We start from the raw sequence: 17340 nt of genomic DNA on the forward strand, positions 1-17340 counted from the left end.
CGTCTCACCCCCAGCTCTCCCATGCCTCCTCCCCCTCAAAAAAGTCAAATATTTAGACTGGGTTGATGTATTAAACATGAACCACGAGTGAGGCCCAGCGCCTGGCCCTGACAGTAATGGACGGCTGACAGGAACTCGAACACGCAGCCATGTCATCTCCGATGGGGTATTTTTAGCTGATCAAGAGACGGGTTCGGAGAAAAACCGCATCAAAGCGGACACGCCATGCCCGGGGAGATCGGATAGGACAGATAAGGCCGATACGATGCCGGATTCGTGGTCGTGTTGTTTGTGGGTTAGCTTATGTGTACAGGATGGAAGGACCCTCTCGAGGGAATTGTAAGTGTTCACTGGGAAACAGTGTGAAGTTGTGAACAGCATCTGACAGGTCATTAAGGATAAAAGCTGCGTGTGGCCTGAATGTAAATCATCATGATTGATGATATATATTCTTTAAATTGAACAAGGTAAAAAATCAATACACGTTGGGTTGGGAGTCAAATATATACTTCTATTTTCATGTTCAATCCGATGTTATTCTGCGTAAAACCCATAGTGCCTGGTAAAAGCTAATCTACCCGGCCACCACCTAATACAATTTAAACCTGTCCATGTGGCTTAAATAAAACGTAAAAAAACTCTTCCTATTAATAATAGTAATAATAATAGTAGTAGCCTATTTCGAAAGCCCTAGCTGTAAGTCTAAGAGGGCTTCTGGGTGAAGCTGCCATGCATAATGTCATGTCTAATGTAATATGTGGCTCTGGATCGGGGCGCCCGGAACGGATTATCCAGTGATAGTGAGCTGTCAATCTCTCCCTAATCTTTTGAGCCGGCAGCATGGACCAACACACACACACACACACACACACACACACACACACACACACACACACATACACAAACACACACACACACATACACAAACACACACACACACACACGTAATCTGACTTGGTCAACCAAACAGGTCCAAACCAGTTCCCCCGTCCTGCTCTCGCGTGTCTGGCATTTACATGTTTACATGACCCAAATGCATGTGCATGTACACAACTAACACTACTACTGTTACAAGTACATGTACTGTACATGTACATGGACTTGCAAACATGTACGTTTGTGCGCGTGCCTCATAAACCGACTCAACGCAGTTTACGGGAATTCACGACCCAACAATTCAACTCTTAACCTACTTTCAGTAATGAGCTTGTTCATTAAAACAAAAATAAATAGAGAAACTAGGAAAAACAAATATAAGAGAAAAATAAAAAAAGTTGTACTGCTAAAGTACTATATAGGTGCGGCTTCATCAGTTGCTGCACTTTACACCAGCGCAGCATTAGCCTTGGTTCACGCCTCTCCCGGCCTTGTGTACCATGGCTCTCAACCGCCCGCTGTCCCTTTGAACGGGCAGGCTTGGCCGGTGTGGTTTCACTGGGCCGCGGCGGTGCGTTTAGCGGCAGCGGCCAGGTAATTGAGGCTAAGAGGTTTATCAGGAGTCAAGACCCAGGCTGTTGAGCACCTCTCGGGGGCGCCCGGGCCAGACAGAGGAGGGGGCCCCCCATATGTCGACCAGGTCTCAAAGAACCTCCTTCCCCTCTCTCCTGAGAGCCTGTCAGTAAGCCCATGCTCTCTGTCTTTCATCTTCTATCCTTACTTCTGGAATGAATCCCCCTCCCCCCAACCTCCTCCACCTGTTCTCCCTCAGCCCCCTGCCCTCCCCCTCAGTAATGGGGGTCGCTCCCTGCCACCCCTCATCACCTCCCGTCCGAGGAGTGATCATCCTCTTCTTCTTCCTTTCTCTCCCGACGTGTGCACACTGTCAATCATCGCGAAGATGTCGAGCTCAATCTGTGTGTGTGTGTGTGTGTGTCGCTGTGTGTGGGTGTGGGTGTGTGTGGCTGTGTGTGTGTGGTTGTGTGTGTGTGTCTGTGTGTGTCTGTGTGTGAGTTGCAAATGCTTGACACACATTGTAATGATGTTTAATGTATAGCTTGTTTAAAATGGAGGACTTAAAATGTTATCAGAGAACCTCAACACTGGTTCTGAATTAAACCCACTGATGATGGCAACTGCTCAAGCCTGAAAAAACATGAATTCCCCCCCGCCACCGTTATTTACATGGTTCAAAATGTGCTGTGCTTGAACAACATAAGCATGAGCGTGACTTTTAAAGATGTAAAACAACATCTCACTTGTGTTGTTGAGCTTAACATTGATTTATCCACTTCTGTGCTTTCGGATTAGCTTTGCTGTTCTTTGCGGGGGAAATGATGAATGGTCCTTCACGGGCTAAAAAGAGAATGAGTGCCAGTGACGTACGCTCGCACGCACACACACAAGAGCGAATGCATAATAGATGCTGCAGCTCAAACTAGTGCTCTGTAATTGTCCTCATAAAATGGTATATTCTCTGGGAAATCGCTGAGTCGACTGAAGAGCGACGACATCGTCGGTATAAAAGCACGTCTTTATTCTTCGTGAAACCTTCTGCTGTAAAGTAATTAACACCAGCTCACATCACAGCGTACATCGTATTGAACTTTTCCCAGCGATGGTTTAATAAGCGATTTCATCATTGTCTTAATAGTCTGGCAGGGGTGCAGATTCAGCCTATTTCAGGACGTGTTGAGCCTGTCAGCGTATTTTTTGAACTCCTGCCAAAATCTGTCTCAAGTAACTTATAATTGGTCTTGTATTAACTATCTTCTCCTCTTTTTCCCTGTCTGACTCTCCATCTCTCCTTATGTATCTCTCTTCCTCCCTCTGTCTCCGTCTCTCTCTCTCTCTCTGTCTTCTCTATCTATGTGTCTCTATCTCTCTCTCTATCTATCTGTGTCTCTCTTGCTCTCTCTCTCTCTCTCTCTATCTGTGTCTCTCTCTCTCTATCCATGTGTCTCTCTTGCTCTCTTTCTCGCTCTCTCTCTCTCTCGCTCTCTCTCTCTCTCTCTCTCTCTCTCTCTATCTGTGTCTCTCTCTCTCTCTCCCCCTCCCTTCCTCCCTCCCTCCCTCGCCCCCCCAGACAGTGAGATCGTCCCCCCGGACTGCCTCCGCCCCCACTCCTTCACCAACGTGCGCTCCGCCTCCCTGGTCCGCGAGCCCGACGACTCCCGCCTCTCCATCAGCCTCTGCGACCTCAACCTTCGCCCGGAGGACGGCGCCGGCGGCGGCGGCCCCGGCGCCCACGGCCGCCACGCCCACCGCCACACCCTGCACCTGACCTCCGCCTCGTCCTCGTCCTCGAACTCCGCCTCCTGCTCCGTCCCCCAGAACTCCCTGAACTCCCAGCAGTCCTCGCTGCTGCCCGCCTCGCTGGGGAGCGACCTGCACTTCCACCAGCTGCGCGGCGCCCACATCAAGACGCTGGACAAGCAGACGGTGTCGCGCGGCGAGCACGCCCGCGAGGAGCGCACGCTGGTGTTCACCGACCGCCCGCTGCGCACCGGCGAGACCGTGTTCATCAAGGTGACCAAGTCCAGCCCGGCGCGCGCCGGCTCTCTCTCCTACGGCGTGACGTCCTGCGACCCCGCCGCGCTGCGGCCCAGCGACCTGCCGTACAACCCCGAGGCGCTGGTGGACCGCAAGGAGTTCTGGGCCGTGTGCCGCGTGCCCACGCCCCTGCAGAGCAGCGACATCCTGGGCTTCCTGGTGACCGCCGAGGGCGAGGTGATCCTGAGCCACAACGGGACCAACGTGGGCATGCAGGTGTGCGTGGACAACTCGCGGCCGCTCTGGATGTTCTTCGGCCTGCACGGCGCCGTCACCCAGCTGAGGATTCTGGGTAAGTTGGAAAAGAGATGAGGGGGGAAGGGGGTAGATTGAGAGAGAGGGGGAGATGGAGAGAGAGAGAGATTAGATATAGATTGATAGGGAGCGAAAGAGAGCAAGAAGAGAGAGAGAGAGAGCGAGAGAGTGCGAGAGAGAGAATATATATAGATTGATAGAGAGGGACAGAACGAGAGCGAGAAGAGAGAGAGTGAGAGAGACGGGGGAAGTGACCGGAAGAGAGCATGAGAAAGGGAGAGTAGATATAGGTTGATATAGATAGATACAGCGTTTGGGATGTTATGCATTCTTCCCGAACGCTCCTCCGAGCCGCTGTGGCGTGGAGTCGTTTAAAGCGACTCTAGGATGCCACGGCAACACATGGTCAGACAAGGAACCCCCCTCCAGCTCCCGACTTTCCAGTTATGCCAAACTGAAAAGTGTTTATTCCTGAACACGGCCGGTTAAACAGGAAGGAAGGAACAGCGAGCACAGGCCCGTCTCTCCTCGTTGGTTTGAGGACAGTCCACTTGACCCGCTGCAAAATAACGTTGCGGGAGGAAATGAGCTAACAAGGTACAAACTCAATTTCCATTTTGATGTTTATTACCTTCTGAACGAGTCAACCGCGGCCGGCCCACACAGTGTCCCCAGGGCCCGCTTGGGAGAATGAGATCCACCAACTAAGATCTGCTCTGCGGACGTCATTACCGCCAAAGCGACTGTCCAGTCCTCCCCCTTCCCCCCTCCTCCCTTCTCCCCCTCCCTCCCCCCCCCCATCCCATGGAACAAAGAGCCGGGGTCGGGGCGGATAGGACGTGCACGTCTGGTTCTGCGGTCAAGACGGGCCGTTCTTGGCACGCTCCCCACAGCAGATGTTCGGGAAGAGGCAAATAAACACAGTGCAGGGATTAAGGAGAGAGCCGGTGCTCTCGCATGCGTACGGGGGGGCCAGGCGGGACAAACAGGAAACCCAGCAACGCGTGCGAGGGGTGGGGTGAACGAGGTCCGAGGAGGAGGTGGGGAGGTGGGTCACACGCCGGTTCACAGTTGTGGATGAAGGCGTGTGTGAGTGTGTTTGTGTGTGTGAGTGTGATTGTGTGTGTGAGTGTGGGTGAGTGCGTGTGTGTCTTGTGTTGGCAGGGGCCACAGCCTTGGACTTAATTTAACCACACTGTGGCGCAAGCACCCCTTTCACACGCCTCGCACGGAGAGTGTGAATGAAGTCAAATGTCAGCCCTGCAGCACAGGAGCCAAGGCGTGCTTCTTAGGCAAACACACACACACTCCACACCCGCGGATAGCCACATGGCTAAGAGACGCGTGTGACGTGAGGCTTCATCGAGGGCTTGATTGATCACGAATGTTTGATCCAGCTTTCCAGGACGGTTTGCTCGTGGGGATCTTTCACATGTGGCTCGAAGGCTTTAGCTGCAGAGTGGAGAACTTACTGGAGGTCTGCAGCAGCTTTTGTGCTTCATAACAACACAGGCTCTGTCGCTGTGTCTTTAATGTGTGTGTGTGTGTGTGTGTGTATCTGGGTGTGTGTGTCCGTATCTGTGTGTGTGTGTGTGTGTGTTTGTGTGTATCTTTGTGGGTTTGTGCGGGTGTGAGTACACGATCCGATAGTACTTTATTGTCAGAGCAAGCCTGAACTTGTATCTGTGTGTGTGTGTATCTAGATGTACGTGTGTTTGTGTGTGTATCTGTGCATGTGTGGATGTGTGTGTGTGTATCTTTTCATCTGTGTGTGTGTGTGTGTGTGTGTGTTTGTGTGTGTGTATCTGTATCTGTTTGTACCTATGTATGTATCTATGCATCGATGTGTGTGTGTGTGTATCTGTGCATCTGTTTGTGTGTGTGTGTGTGTTTGTGTGTGTGTGTGTGTATCTAGATGTACGTGTGTGTATCTGTGCATGTGTGGATGTGTGTGTGTGTGTGTATCTTTTCATCTGTGTGTGTGTGTGTGTGTGTGTGTGTGTGTGTGTGTGTGCATGCGGGGCACGAGTCATCCCTAAATATATCCTGCTCTTCAGTGATGGCGGAGGCGGGAGTGAGAGGGGGGTGGGGGGGTGTGTGTGTGTGTGTGTGTGTGGAGCGAGTGGGACGGGGATAAGAGAGAAGAGCGGGAAAAGCAGAGTGAATAAGCGGGGGTGATGGGCCCTGAGACTCAACGTCAGTCCGCTGACAACTCTGACCGTTAACTTCACTATCCACTTTTCCTTCATCCTATTAAATAGTCCTCGTACGGGAAATGACGCGATTCCTCTTCTATTTCGGTTTCTCGTGTTTCATTATCTCTCGTGCCTCTCTCTTCCAACGGCCCTCAGTGTCCTGTTAAAGTGCTGTTCACTAGCAGGCAGTTGCAGTTAAACCCCGCTTGGTTTTGGCCATTAAACGTCGACCGGCCGCCCGGTCGCCATGACGACCTCGTCAATACGGCATCGGCCGCAACACTCGATACATCGGGTGCGCGAGGGCTTCCTGCGTAACGCTCCATTATTGACGGCGGCGACCCATCGCGTGCCCTCAATTCATTAGGCACCCTGGGAGCAGGAGCCCTCGCCCGGTCTTTAACGGTGTCCCATAACAAGGATTCAATAGTGTTTTCGAGTGGTTTTACTCTTAATGTATGAGTCATCGCTGTGGTGGTGTTGGTAGACAAACCGAACGCCCCCCTTGTTGCTAGGCAGCGTTGTTGCTCGCTCGTGATGTGCTGCTGCTAACGTTGTCGTCACCTGGGCTAGCGTGGAGGCTACACTCGTCCCAGGTTACTGCTTTACATAACAGACGCGCTGTACACACACACACACACACACGCACGAAAGTAAGCAGGAATGCATGAACACGCACATTAATGCACGCACTCACGCACACATACTATACACATATGTACGCACATACTTACGCACGCACGCACGCACACACTACACACACTGTATACACACAGAGTACACACACAAACACTGTACACGAACTCACACATACTGTACGCGCCCACAGTACACACACACACACACACACGGACTGTACAAACACACACACTGTACACACACTCAGAAACAAAGACACACACACACGCACACTGTACACACACACACACACACACACAAACACACACGCACACAAACACACTCTCGCCCTGTAGCCTTTTCAATCATCAGGCTGAAATCGGAGCTCTCTTGGCAGCCCGGAGCAACAGGAACAGGAGAAAAAAGGGAACAATAAAACGCCGGTCCGGGACGCTCCGGCTTATCTGGGGTATGGAGGACCTCTTAGTGGGATCCTCTTGGTCCCCCATCTGCTCCGAGTTAGGGAGTCGCTCTTATCTGTTCCTCTGTGCGGAGAGAGAGAGCAGAGTGTTTCCACCCCCCAGTTCCTGTGTATCCCTTCGAGTGGGGAGACACGTGCGCACACACCAGCACGCTCACACACTCGTGCATGCACACACACACACACACACACACGCACACACACATATACACACACACACACACACGTAGACACGTAAATGCACACTTGAGTACAAAGAAACGCACACAGATTAACACACGCGTGCATGCACAAATGCTGGCACGCACACACACAAACACACACACACACACACACACAGTGTAGTTCCACTTGAAACCTGGCTGGGTGTACATGTTATCGTAAACGCACTTGAGACGTTTCCCTGAATTAGGCCTACACACACACACACACCCACACTGACAGTGTCACTACACTTGAAACCTGCCTCGATGTGTAACTGGATGACACTTTACTGTGTCATCCAGGTACATAAAGGTACATAAATTAACTATTAATTAACATTAGTTAATGCAGCATTAGCATTCATATATATAGCATGAGCATAGGGATTAGAGAAAGGCCTTAACCCTATTAAATAAGGCATCAAGTAATATATGAGTTTACATGAACACCATAAGTCAACATGTAATGTTTACTATTCACATTAGTTACCTCTTAATTAACCGTTGAATTATGGTTATTAATCATTTACGCGTATGAATGAATGGTTAAACAACATACGCTTATTGCAAAGTGTTCCCGTTATCATAAATGCCCCTGCATGCTCCTGCCTGTTCATGCTCAGGAACACATAGGAAGGACATCCCTATGTTGCCAGTTGTGGAATGATCCTAATGCATGGAATGGGGATCCAGGAACGAGAAACATGTCTGTGAAGACTTGCCAAAGCAATGCCCGGGGAATGACCCGGCAGCGCATGCATTATTCAACTCAGCGAGCCCGCCGAAAGTACTACGCTGGAACCCACCATGGGATCCAAACCCAATATCCAAAGTTATTTTCTGTGCAGCGGGGTTTGGGGTAAACAGCGTGGTGTTCTGACAGAATGCATGTGTCCAACCCCGTTCCGTATGGAAAACACTCTCACCGCAGGATATACACTTTCCCCTTCGCTGCAGTGTCTGGACCACTTCGCCACCACGCAGTGCTTGTTATTCTTGTGATAATAAAACAGTAAAAACCCCGGCTCGGAATAAAACAAGTGTTGGACTGCGAGAGCGGAGGGGTCGGACCGATACAGGGATCGGAGCGGTTGCGATGCTAGACTTCATTCCGTGCGTTTTCGAAACTCCTGCGTAGACAATTCCTTCCCTTCGCCGCCTGCACTCCAGAGTTAATTTAGCGCAGAGCCTCATCAAGAGTCGTCCCACCCACACGTTCAAATACCTCCACCACCACCACCACCCCTCCTGATGAGACGCTCCTCGCCTCTCCTCTCCGTTTCATCTCGTCGTTTTTTGCAGCCGCCGCAATCTTTTTTTCTAGTTCTGCTGCGTTGTGTGTTTTCTCATGGGTCTGACGCGACTCTGGCTGCTAACAAGTAGGGCTTGGGGAGTGCAGCTTAAGTGCAGCTTTCGACGTGATCAGGGCTTCTCAGAGAGCTCTCTCTGTTGTTGATGACGACTGCTCTCTCTGTCGTTAGGTTCCGCGGGGGGGTGGGATTAAATGGGACTGGGTCTGAAACAGGGAAAGACGTGTTTGGCATGTCTATCTGGATCTGGATCGATCTGTTGTCCTGAAGCTTCCTCTTTCGCACAAACACACACACACACAAACACACACACTCTCAAACACACACACACGCACATACACACACACACACACACACACACACACAGATGAATAGAGAGAATAGACAGGGAAGCAGAAGATAGACACGTGGGTTTGTGTGTCTGTGTGTGTGTTTGCATCCTGTGTGTGTGCGTGTGTGTGCATGCAAGCTTGCTTGTTAATGATGTTTGTGTGTGCGTGTGTGTGTGTGTGAAACGCATAAAAAGGCCCTCCCCCTAAAAGACACGAGATCAGGCATTCAAACTGTCCTCCCCTCCCAGGAACAGAGTCATCTTTCTCCCAGATAACATCTCCACTGGAGGGGAGACTAATGAGATGGTATCTAGTCAGCCGAGACACTGCCTTAGACGACAGAACAACGGAAAACATCCCACCCAGATGAACAGCCATTACTGAGACTTTGTCTGTGTCGTCTGCCTACAAGTCGTCCTCCCTCGAGCTGGAGCACTGACACACAGGGATGCAGTTTAACGTGCACACACACACACACACACACACACACACACACACACACACACACACACACACACACAAGCACACACTCAACCCTCACCCACATACACAAACATACATGGATGTAACCTAACATGCACACAGTTATGTCCACACACATGCACACAAACCAACACAGACACACACACACAACCCCAATCCGCATACACAAACACAGGGAAGCCCATTCACACAGACACACAAACACACACACACAACCCACTTACACACAGAGAATGCAAATTCACATACACACACTCACATCCACGCACACACAGAAGCACACACACACACACACACACACACACACACTCAACCCCGACCCACATACACACACCCCCGACCCACATACACACACCCCCGGGAGGTAAATTCACATAGACACACTCAAGTCGACACTCACACACACACAAGCACACGGCTCCGTGTGGCTCCGTGTGGACGGGATTTTTTGGTGAAACGGCATAAGTCTCGTGCGGTCCGGCCGATCGTCCAGACGGAGCCGGCGCATCCAATGCCCGAAACTGCACATTTCTACACGGATCTTTTTCGTGTGGATTCGTGTGGACGCCTGAAACGCAAACGATGACGTCATTAGCCCCCCACCAGCTTGGGCGACGTCAGAGTTGCTTTGAATTTTTTATTTATTATTTTTTTTGTATTCTTTTTGTAGCTTTAAATAAAGCCCCTTGATAAATGTAATTACTAACTGTACGTTAAAAAGTATTTCTGCTCAATTTAAAAGGTTGAATCTCCTCGTGACTGAATGTTTGTATACAGCGCGCAGGCTTGATGTGCTCCACTTTTTCTGTGGAGAACCAGCGCCTTGAATATTTACTATTTACTATTTACAGCGTTTCTACAGCTCGATCCGGTTTCGTGCAATGACTCCGTCTTGACGGAGATATTCCTGAACCGCATAAAAACGAAACCGGATCGTTTTCGCCCGTTTCGGCTCCGTGTGGACGGGGCCTCAACCCCAACCCACACACATACACGAATCCAAACACACACGCAGACACATACAACCACACACGTCCGCATAAACACAATCAATACAATCATACACATGCAAACATGAAAGCACACACACACACACACACACACACACACACACACACACACACACACACACACACTTCCCAACCCATCAACGCCCACATACTTCAAGCCAGCCCCAGTGTCACATAGTCTGCATTCGTGCCCCAGCTGCCTCCACACAGAGCTCCGACTGGACAGAGCAACAGATGGCTGTACCACCGATAGAGACAGCACATGAATCAACCGACGACAGAAGCAAAGAACGAAAGAAAAAAAAGAAAACAGCGAATGAAAGACAACCAGACAGAAAGTACAAAACAAACCCAAACAAAAACACAGAGAAGGAAAGAATCCTAATAGAGAGACAGAGTGATAACGAAAGGGAAAGCGACAGGCAGATGGGATGACCCACCCCCAACCAACCTCCCAGCTGTTCAGAGCTCTGGTATCTGCTGGGTTAGGAACAGGCGCTGAGAGGTTTGGGCACGGCGGATCCAGGATCAGCTGCCCTCGGCCGGGCGGGGGTGAGGGTAGTGGTTCGAGGGGGTGGGGTGTCTGCCTGCCACGGGAGGGATTAAAAACGGAAAATGGACGAGAGAGAGGAATGAGAGAGGGACACGCAGAGAATAAGGTTTCACTTCGACGAGGGGACAGGCGAAGGGGACGGAGGTGCATCAGGATACCGCTGCACCACCATTCACAGTCGAGGGCAGTCGCACACACGCACTTGCACATTCAAACACACACACACACACACACACACACAGATTCAAACACACAAACTTTCACTTTGATGAGGGGACAAGTAAAGGGGGAAGGGGGGTAACAGGAGACCGCTGCACCGACATTCACAGTCGAGTCAGACGCACACACACACTGACACATTCAAACACACACACACACACACACACAGACACACTTACTGTACACATACCTCCAAAGGCTGAACAGGGCACAGAGTGGGATTCCCACGGGGGCAGCCGAAAGGTAAACAAGTGCATACATGACACATTCAAGTAGCGCGATACCTCGCCGGATGAAAGCATTCCTCCATCCATGAGGGGGTGTGTTACATCATCACAAACAGACCGCCCAGACACTGTGAGGCTAGGGGCTATAGTGGCTGTGAGGGGTAACCCCCTGGCATTCAGAACACCAAGGGGTGCGTGAGTGTGTGTATGTGAGCTTGTGTGTGTGTGTGTGTACCGTGTACAAATACGGAACACACGGAAATAGACCCGCAGTCTCCAGACAAGCTGTTTATAAGAATGGGACTGAAATCGGCAAATCTGACTCTTAATAGCCACCATTGGGTTTTGCTTTCGTTTTCCATTTTCTGTCAGAGGAAAACACTAGCTCATTATTCCCCTACATGCGATCAGAGGAGAGAAACATAAAGTACAGCTCTTCAGAATCAGAACCTCTTCGTCAGTAGGGGACAGAGGTGATTCGCATTGATCCGTGCAGGCAGAGGTTGACCTTCTGCTGATTCCCCTGATATACGTGTAACTCCGCTCTCCACAAGAGGGCCTCACTGTGATTACAATCCATTCAAACTACGGCTGCAAAACTACCGCCCCTTGCCTTGCATCTGCCACAGATGGTACAGAGGAATGCATTCTGGGGTGAGGGTTGAGTGAGGGGTACGGTCATCCAGCCCTGTCAGCAGGCCCCTGCTATGTCTGACAGGGCTGAGTGGAGGATGACTCATATTTGCATTCTTTGTGCCAACTGCCCAGGAGTCATGATGAAATATTCCCAGTAAATGACGGCACCGTCCATGAAGTGGAATTTCATTTTGGTTTATTTTTTTTTGCACTTTATTTGGAAATCTGGAAATACGACCGTATTGGATGTCCACGCTCGCACAGATGCTGTTCATTGTCGCGCTGGCGGAGCTTCCCTCAACCTCTCTCTCTCGGTCCTGTAATGAAAGCCATCTCCGTTTTAATGATGAGATGCCTTCTGATGCTAATTCATTGTGATGGATGACATGCGTACTTTGCAATGAAGTCCATTTGCATTTCGGTCGGGATTGTTTGAGTTGTTTACCGATGCTGATCACCCAGGGCCTGTGGGAGAGACATTGGTTTCATATAAAGTAAAAGTCGTCATACCAAACACTGTTCTTTATTTTCAACCAACAAACAAACACAACAGGCTAGACCTTGAAAACACATCGCAACGCGGCACTTTTCTGTTTAGACTCGACTCTCAGCGCAGGCGGTGTCTTCAACTGAAAGGTCGTCTTTGGAAGTGTGTACTCCGAAGAACTTTGGAAGTGTGTGAGTTCTCCGACTTGTTATGTTGAGTTATCGCCATATCAACACGGTTTCCCGGAATTCAAATTTATATTTTTTGTTACCGTGCCAAAAGAGCATGTGGACAGAAGTTATACGAGACCCCGCTATTTCTGTCTTATTTTTGAAACACTAGTGCTGAAGCTGTAACATATTCCTTCAAGAAACCCCTTGAAGCACACAGAGCATTCCGGTTCATAGTTAGACCCAAAAAGGAAGTAGAATTGTGTTGTTTTAAACAGAGTATTGTTTTGGCTCACTTTCTGTATTTCTATCATTTTGGTAGGCAATATAATTCACAAGCATTTTTTGTCATTTGTTAAAATTCTCTTTACATTCCAACAGAAATCAATTAATCAAATGGTCAGACCAAAAATGGAGATCAAACCAAGAAGCGGGCTGCGGTAGGCCTGGGATAAGTACGTCCAAGCGTTTGATTAGGCCTGAATGTTAAGATTGGATGGCCTGTCTGTCTACCAACCAACCCAGCTTCTTGTGGACACTCTGCCTGTGCACTCATTGTGCATGATCTGAGATCTTCCACAAGGCTAGGCAGACCTATTGCTAAAGCTACCCAGCTGGTCACGTTTTTTGGGGGCGGGGCTTTAGCCTGAAGGGAGGGGTGGGATTTTTTCGGTAGGATACTTGCAAAATCGAGCTCACTCTCGCCGGTTTCTACAAAATGCTTCCCTTTACCCTAAAGCCTATTTTGGGAAATTGAAAAACTTTATTCTGCCTCTGTTCGGAAGTTCACAGAATTAGAAACCCAATGAATTAAATCTGGGGGGGGGGGGGGGGGGATATCCAATCCGAACGTGTGTCACATTTCTTGTACCAAACGAGGCACAAGTTTCCACACACAAACTAACACAACGGCCCCTCCTCTTCTCAACAGGTTCCACCCACCTAGGGGAGCCACGACCACCGTCCAACCCCGGCTCGCCTCCCTCCTCCTCCCCCCACATCCCCAGCGCCCTGGGCAGCGGCCGCTCAGACCCGGTCCTCAACGGTGGCCTTTACTCCGTGGGAGGTACGTATGGTGGTTCTGTAAGTGGGCAGGGACGTACCCCACCAGTCCTAGTGCCCGTGCTGCTGGGAAACACACAGGTGTTGCACATAAGACTATAGTAGACTCAAACGAGGGAAGATGAGTCTGCTAACGACGCCCGGGTGCAAACAAGGAGAAGACCCATGATTAGTGTAATGAGGGACACCTGGGGTGGGTCCTGCGGTGAGTTGAAACAGGGCTAGTGTGTAGGTGGGGAGATGCGCGGCTACGGGCAAAAAGTCCAAGAAAACACCTCCTATATCTTTTCCTAACCACTTTACCTTGACATTGATGGAAAATGTCATGACTTCAAGTGAATATGGGAAGGACAGATCATGGGGATTTATAAGGACACAACCATGGTGCCAAGATAATCTGCCCGCACCTACACAAGGCTGCGTCATTATACGACGATGTGATGTTGTCATGTTAATTGTTTGTTTTCACAAACGGCTGAACAGTGCGTCTGCAAATGTTCCTGCCGCAAGGAATTGTGGGACGGCATTATCTATTTTCCTTTTGTAAAGGATGGTCGTGTGTACCCTATGCTGAAGGAGATAAAAAGCATTGAAGCACATTTCCTAAGCATTAAGAGAACTCGACTGCTCTTATCAGGGCTGCCGCTGAGATACTTTGGCTCATTACACTCGGCAACAACCTTCCTAGGCAGAAAATAATATTGGAACGGAGCCAAGGCCTTCCCTCCCCACTTGAGGATCTCATAGTTGTGATTCAGCTTAGGTTATAAAGACTAATATCGACCAGGGTTGTCATTTGTATGAATGTTTTCACAAGTTTTAAACCTAATACAGAAAAGACACACTGGCTGTTTTTCAGGGACACTCAATGTGCTAGTGATTTTTTGCAATCTTTCCCTTCTCACTCGCAAATGAATATTATATTTCACATTTCATACTGCTCAATGCTGACAACCCCCTCAAAAGCTTTGCCATGCCTTCATTTCCAAACATTAATTGTATTTCACACGTTAAATATGTAGGGTTAGGGGTAGGGGGTCAGGGTCAACTTCTTGCCAGCCACAACTTTCCTTAAACTTCAACCTTAAGCTCAACTTCTCTCCCCCTCACCTTGTCTCTTGTGTCCGTCTCCCCCCTTTGCTGCAGCAGGCTCCAGCCCCGACTCACCCGGCAAGCTCTCCAAGTCGCCGAGCTTCCCCGCCGCCCAGGGCGCATGGCCCGACGAGTGCTCCATCTGCTACGAGAATGCGGTGGACACGGTCATCTATGCCTGCGGACACATGTGTCTCTGCTACACCTGCGGACTGAAGCTCAAGAAGATGTCCAACGCCTGCTGTCCCATCTGCCGGAGACAGATCAAAGACATCATCAAAACGTACCGCAGCACGTAGTGACGGGACACAGGAACACAGCAACGACAACAACCGGTGCATCAGAACTGAACTGAGACTGAACTGAAAAGACCTTGTTGTGGTGGGATCTTCTGGAGGCCAGGACGGAAGGTTCTCAAGTCAGGGAAACACTTTGTTTGAAGTTGAGCAGGGATATGGATCTGGTGAAGGCCTACTTTTTTGTTTTGGTGTAGGATTTGGATGGCTGGTGCGCTGCCTCACTTCTTCTTGGTGCACGTTTTCAATCGGGACACGTTTGACGTTCGAGGAAGACTCCTCCTCGCCTAGTCTGCACCCCTGAGCCTTTGCCTTTCGTCGGCGAAGAGAGACTAGCCTAAACATTGATCCTGAGAGTTTTTTTTGGAGAGCATGGATTCAGACGAGAAGACCAATTAACAATTTCGCTCTTTGATTTTGTTGAACTGCATTTTTGGAATGTTTTCCGATAGCCATCGTCCACAAACACTGAGACTAATTAGGGACTTCTGGGGCTCGGTGATTGAGCCGAAATATGTAAGTGTGTCGAGATTGGACGGATGATTTAGAAATGTGCGATTAAACTAATGCCTGGCTCGCTGGCAGGAAAGCAAATCCAAACGTTGGGGAGCGTGTCAGTCGTCACAACTTGTGTCTGTGCGCCACTGATCTCAGAAGAAGGGGTTTAGAGAAGACAGCGGGAGGGAAAGATCAACCGATGGATGTTCTGTCATTTATCGTTATAGCGTCTGAGCTTTGTAAGTAGGAAACGTATTTAAAAGGTACAGAGACTATAAAAAGAGAAGTATGTGAAGTAGGATTGTTATTTATATCATTTCAAGTTAATGTACCTTTAATGGTAGTTACTATAGCAGGTATTTGGTGGTAGCTGTCGTTTAGCTTTAGCTATAGCTGCTTGCTCTGCAATGTGGTATGTTGCACTGAATTCTCACTTCGTCCTCGTAGAAATGCCCTATTTTTTAAACAGAGAGGACAGATATTGATTTGCTAGGCCCCAACCAGGATTTCTACATCTCACAAGCCTGTGCATCCCTCAATATGTATGGAGCTGGAGACAGGACCCGGCAGTAATTGATCAGTTCTCAGGGTGATTCTTTAGGATGCGATGTATTTTCCCAGTTTTCTACCTTAATCCTTGGCTAAATACACTGTGAGCTTTCAAAATACTTTTTTTTTTTAAACATTGTTAGAAATGGACCGCGTACAATAGGAATTTCTGCGCCATTTGAATTTGCCTGAAAGGCCCGTTTCTAACAACGCAGGTGTCACAAACTGTCTAATATCTACTCAGAGAGAAGGGAAAAAGCACACAAATTGTAAAAAGAATATTTTTGTAAAAGTTCCAAAGTTTAACAGCTAAATTTCCGTTAAGTTACCTTTGTGACTTATACACACGCCTTTTACCAGCAGAAATTATCCTTCACTTTAATATATTCAGGGGCCTGAACTGCTATAGGTCTAATCAGAAAGCTTATATATTTTCTCCTTTTAGCACAATATGATGCCTATGCTTGCTATTTATACTCACAGTTTAACGCGTAAAACCAACAGGATGGGGGGGCCCTTCCTTAAAACCCAACATGTTGCATATTGATTTTGGTATTTAGTTTTTGTAGTCAGTGTGGTCTTTCGATTAGTGAAGTTAAGGTATGGCAAAGTAAGCCAGATATAGCCCATAGCTTGTAGCTATCCCATGAAGCTAGATGGTTGATTTTGAGAAACAACAACATAAGTAGTAATGAAGAATATGATAATCAGAAACGGGGCTAAAATTGATGCTGCTAGTAGTATTTGTCAGCGTTCTCTGGCAAATGCTGATATTGATGTACCAGTAAACCTTCCCGGGCCCGTAGAGTTTGGTTACGCTGTCGCTTGAAGTGTTACTTCACCTTTGAATGTTACATGATGTATCTAGAGAGGTTATTTACTTATTGGTGTGGTTTAATTAAAAATCAAAAACAAAAAAAATATTTCTTTTATAAAAATTGTGTTTTTGTTTCTCCTTTGTATCCAAAAGTATAATAACCTAGTAATATATTTGTTTTCTAATAAACAACCTAAGATTAAATATAAATGTTATCTTGTACCTCAGAGCAATAAGATATATTGCAGTAAACAATCACAAATACATTGCGGGGACAAGATAAGAACTAGTGATTCATTACACCACCCTTTGTACAAATACATTATATGAAATACTCTGTGCTATACTCAGTTCTTTT

General features: G+C 48.6%; 1 protein-coding gene across 3 annotated transcripts in view; it reads left to right on the forward strand.

Annotated features, from left to right (window-relative positions):
• neurl1aa (neuralized E3 ubiquitin protein ligase 1Aa) overlaps positions 1-17340 on the forward strand; it is a 38269-nt gene extending 20929 nt beyond the window's left edge. The window contains exons 4-6 of one of the 3 annotated variants that reach the window (XM_079731067.1): positions 3023-3781; positions 13600-13755; positions 14877-17340. In XM_079731067.1, the coding sequence (XP_079587193.1) occupies positions 3023-3781; positions 13600-13755; positions 14877-15121 (1160 nt within the window). In that variant the 3' untranslated portion in view covers positions 15122-17340. The remainder of the gene's footprint in view (positions 1-3022; positions 3782-13599; positions 13756-14876) is intronic. The other 2 variants (XM_079731068.1, XM_079731069.1) reach the window with 2 other exon arrangements.

This window comes from Pollachius pollachius, assembly GCF_949987615.1.
Source record: "Pollachius pollachius genome assembly, chromosome: 2".
Classification (NCBI taxonomy): domain Eukaryota; kingdom Metazoa; phylum Chordata; class Actinopteri; order Gadiformes; family Gadidae; genus Pollachius; species Pollachius pollachius.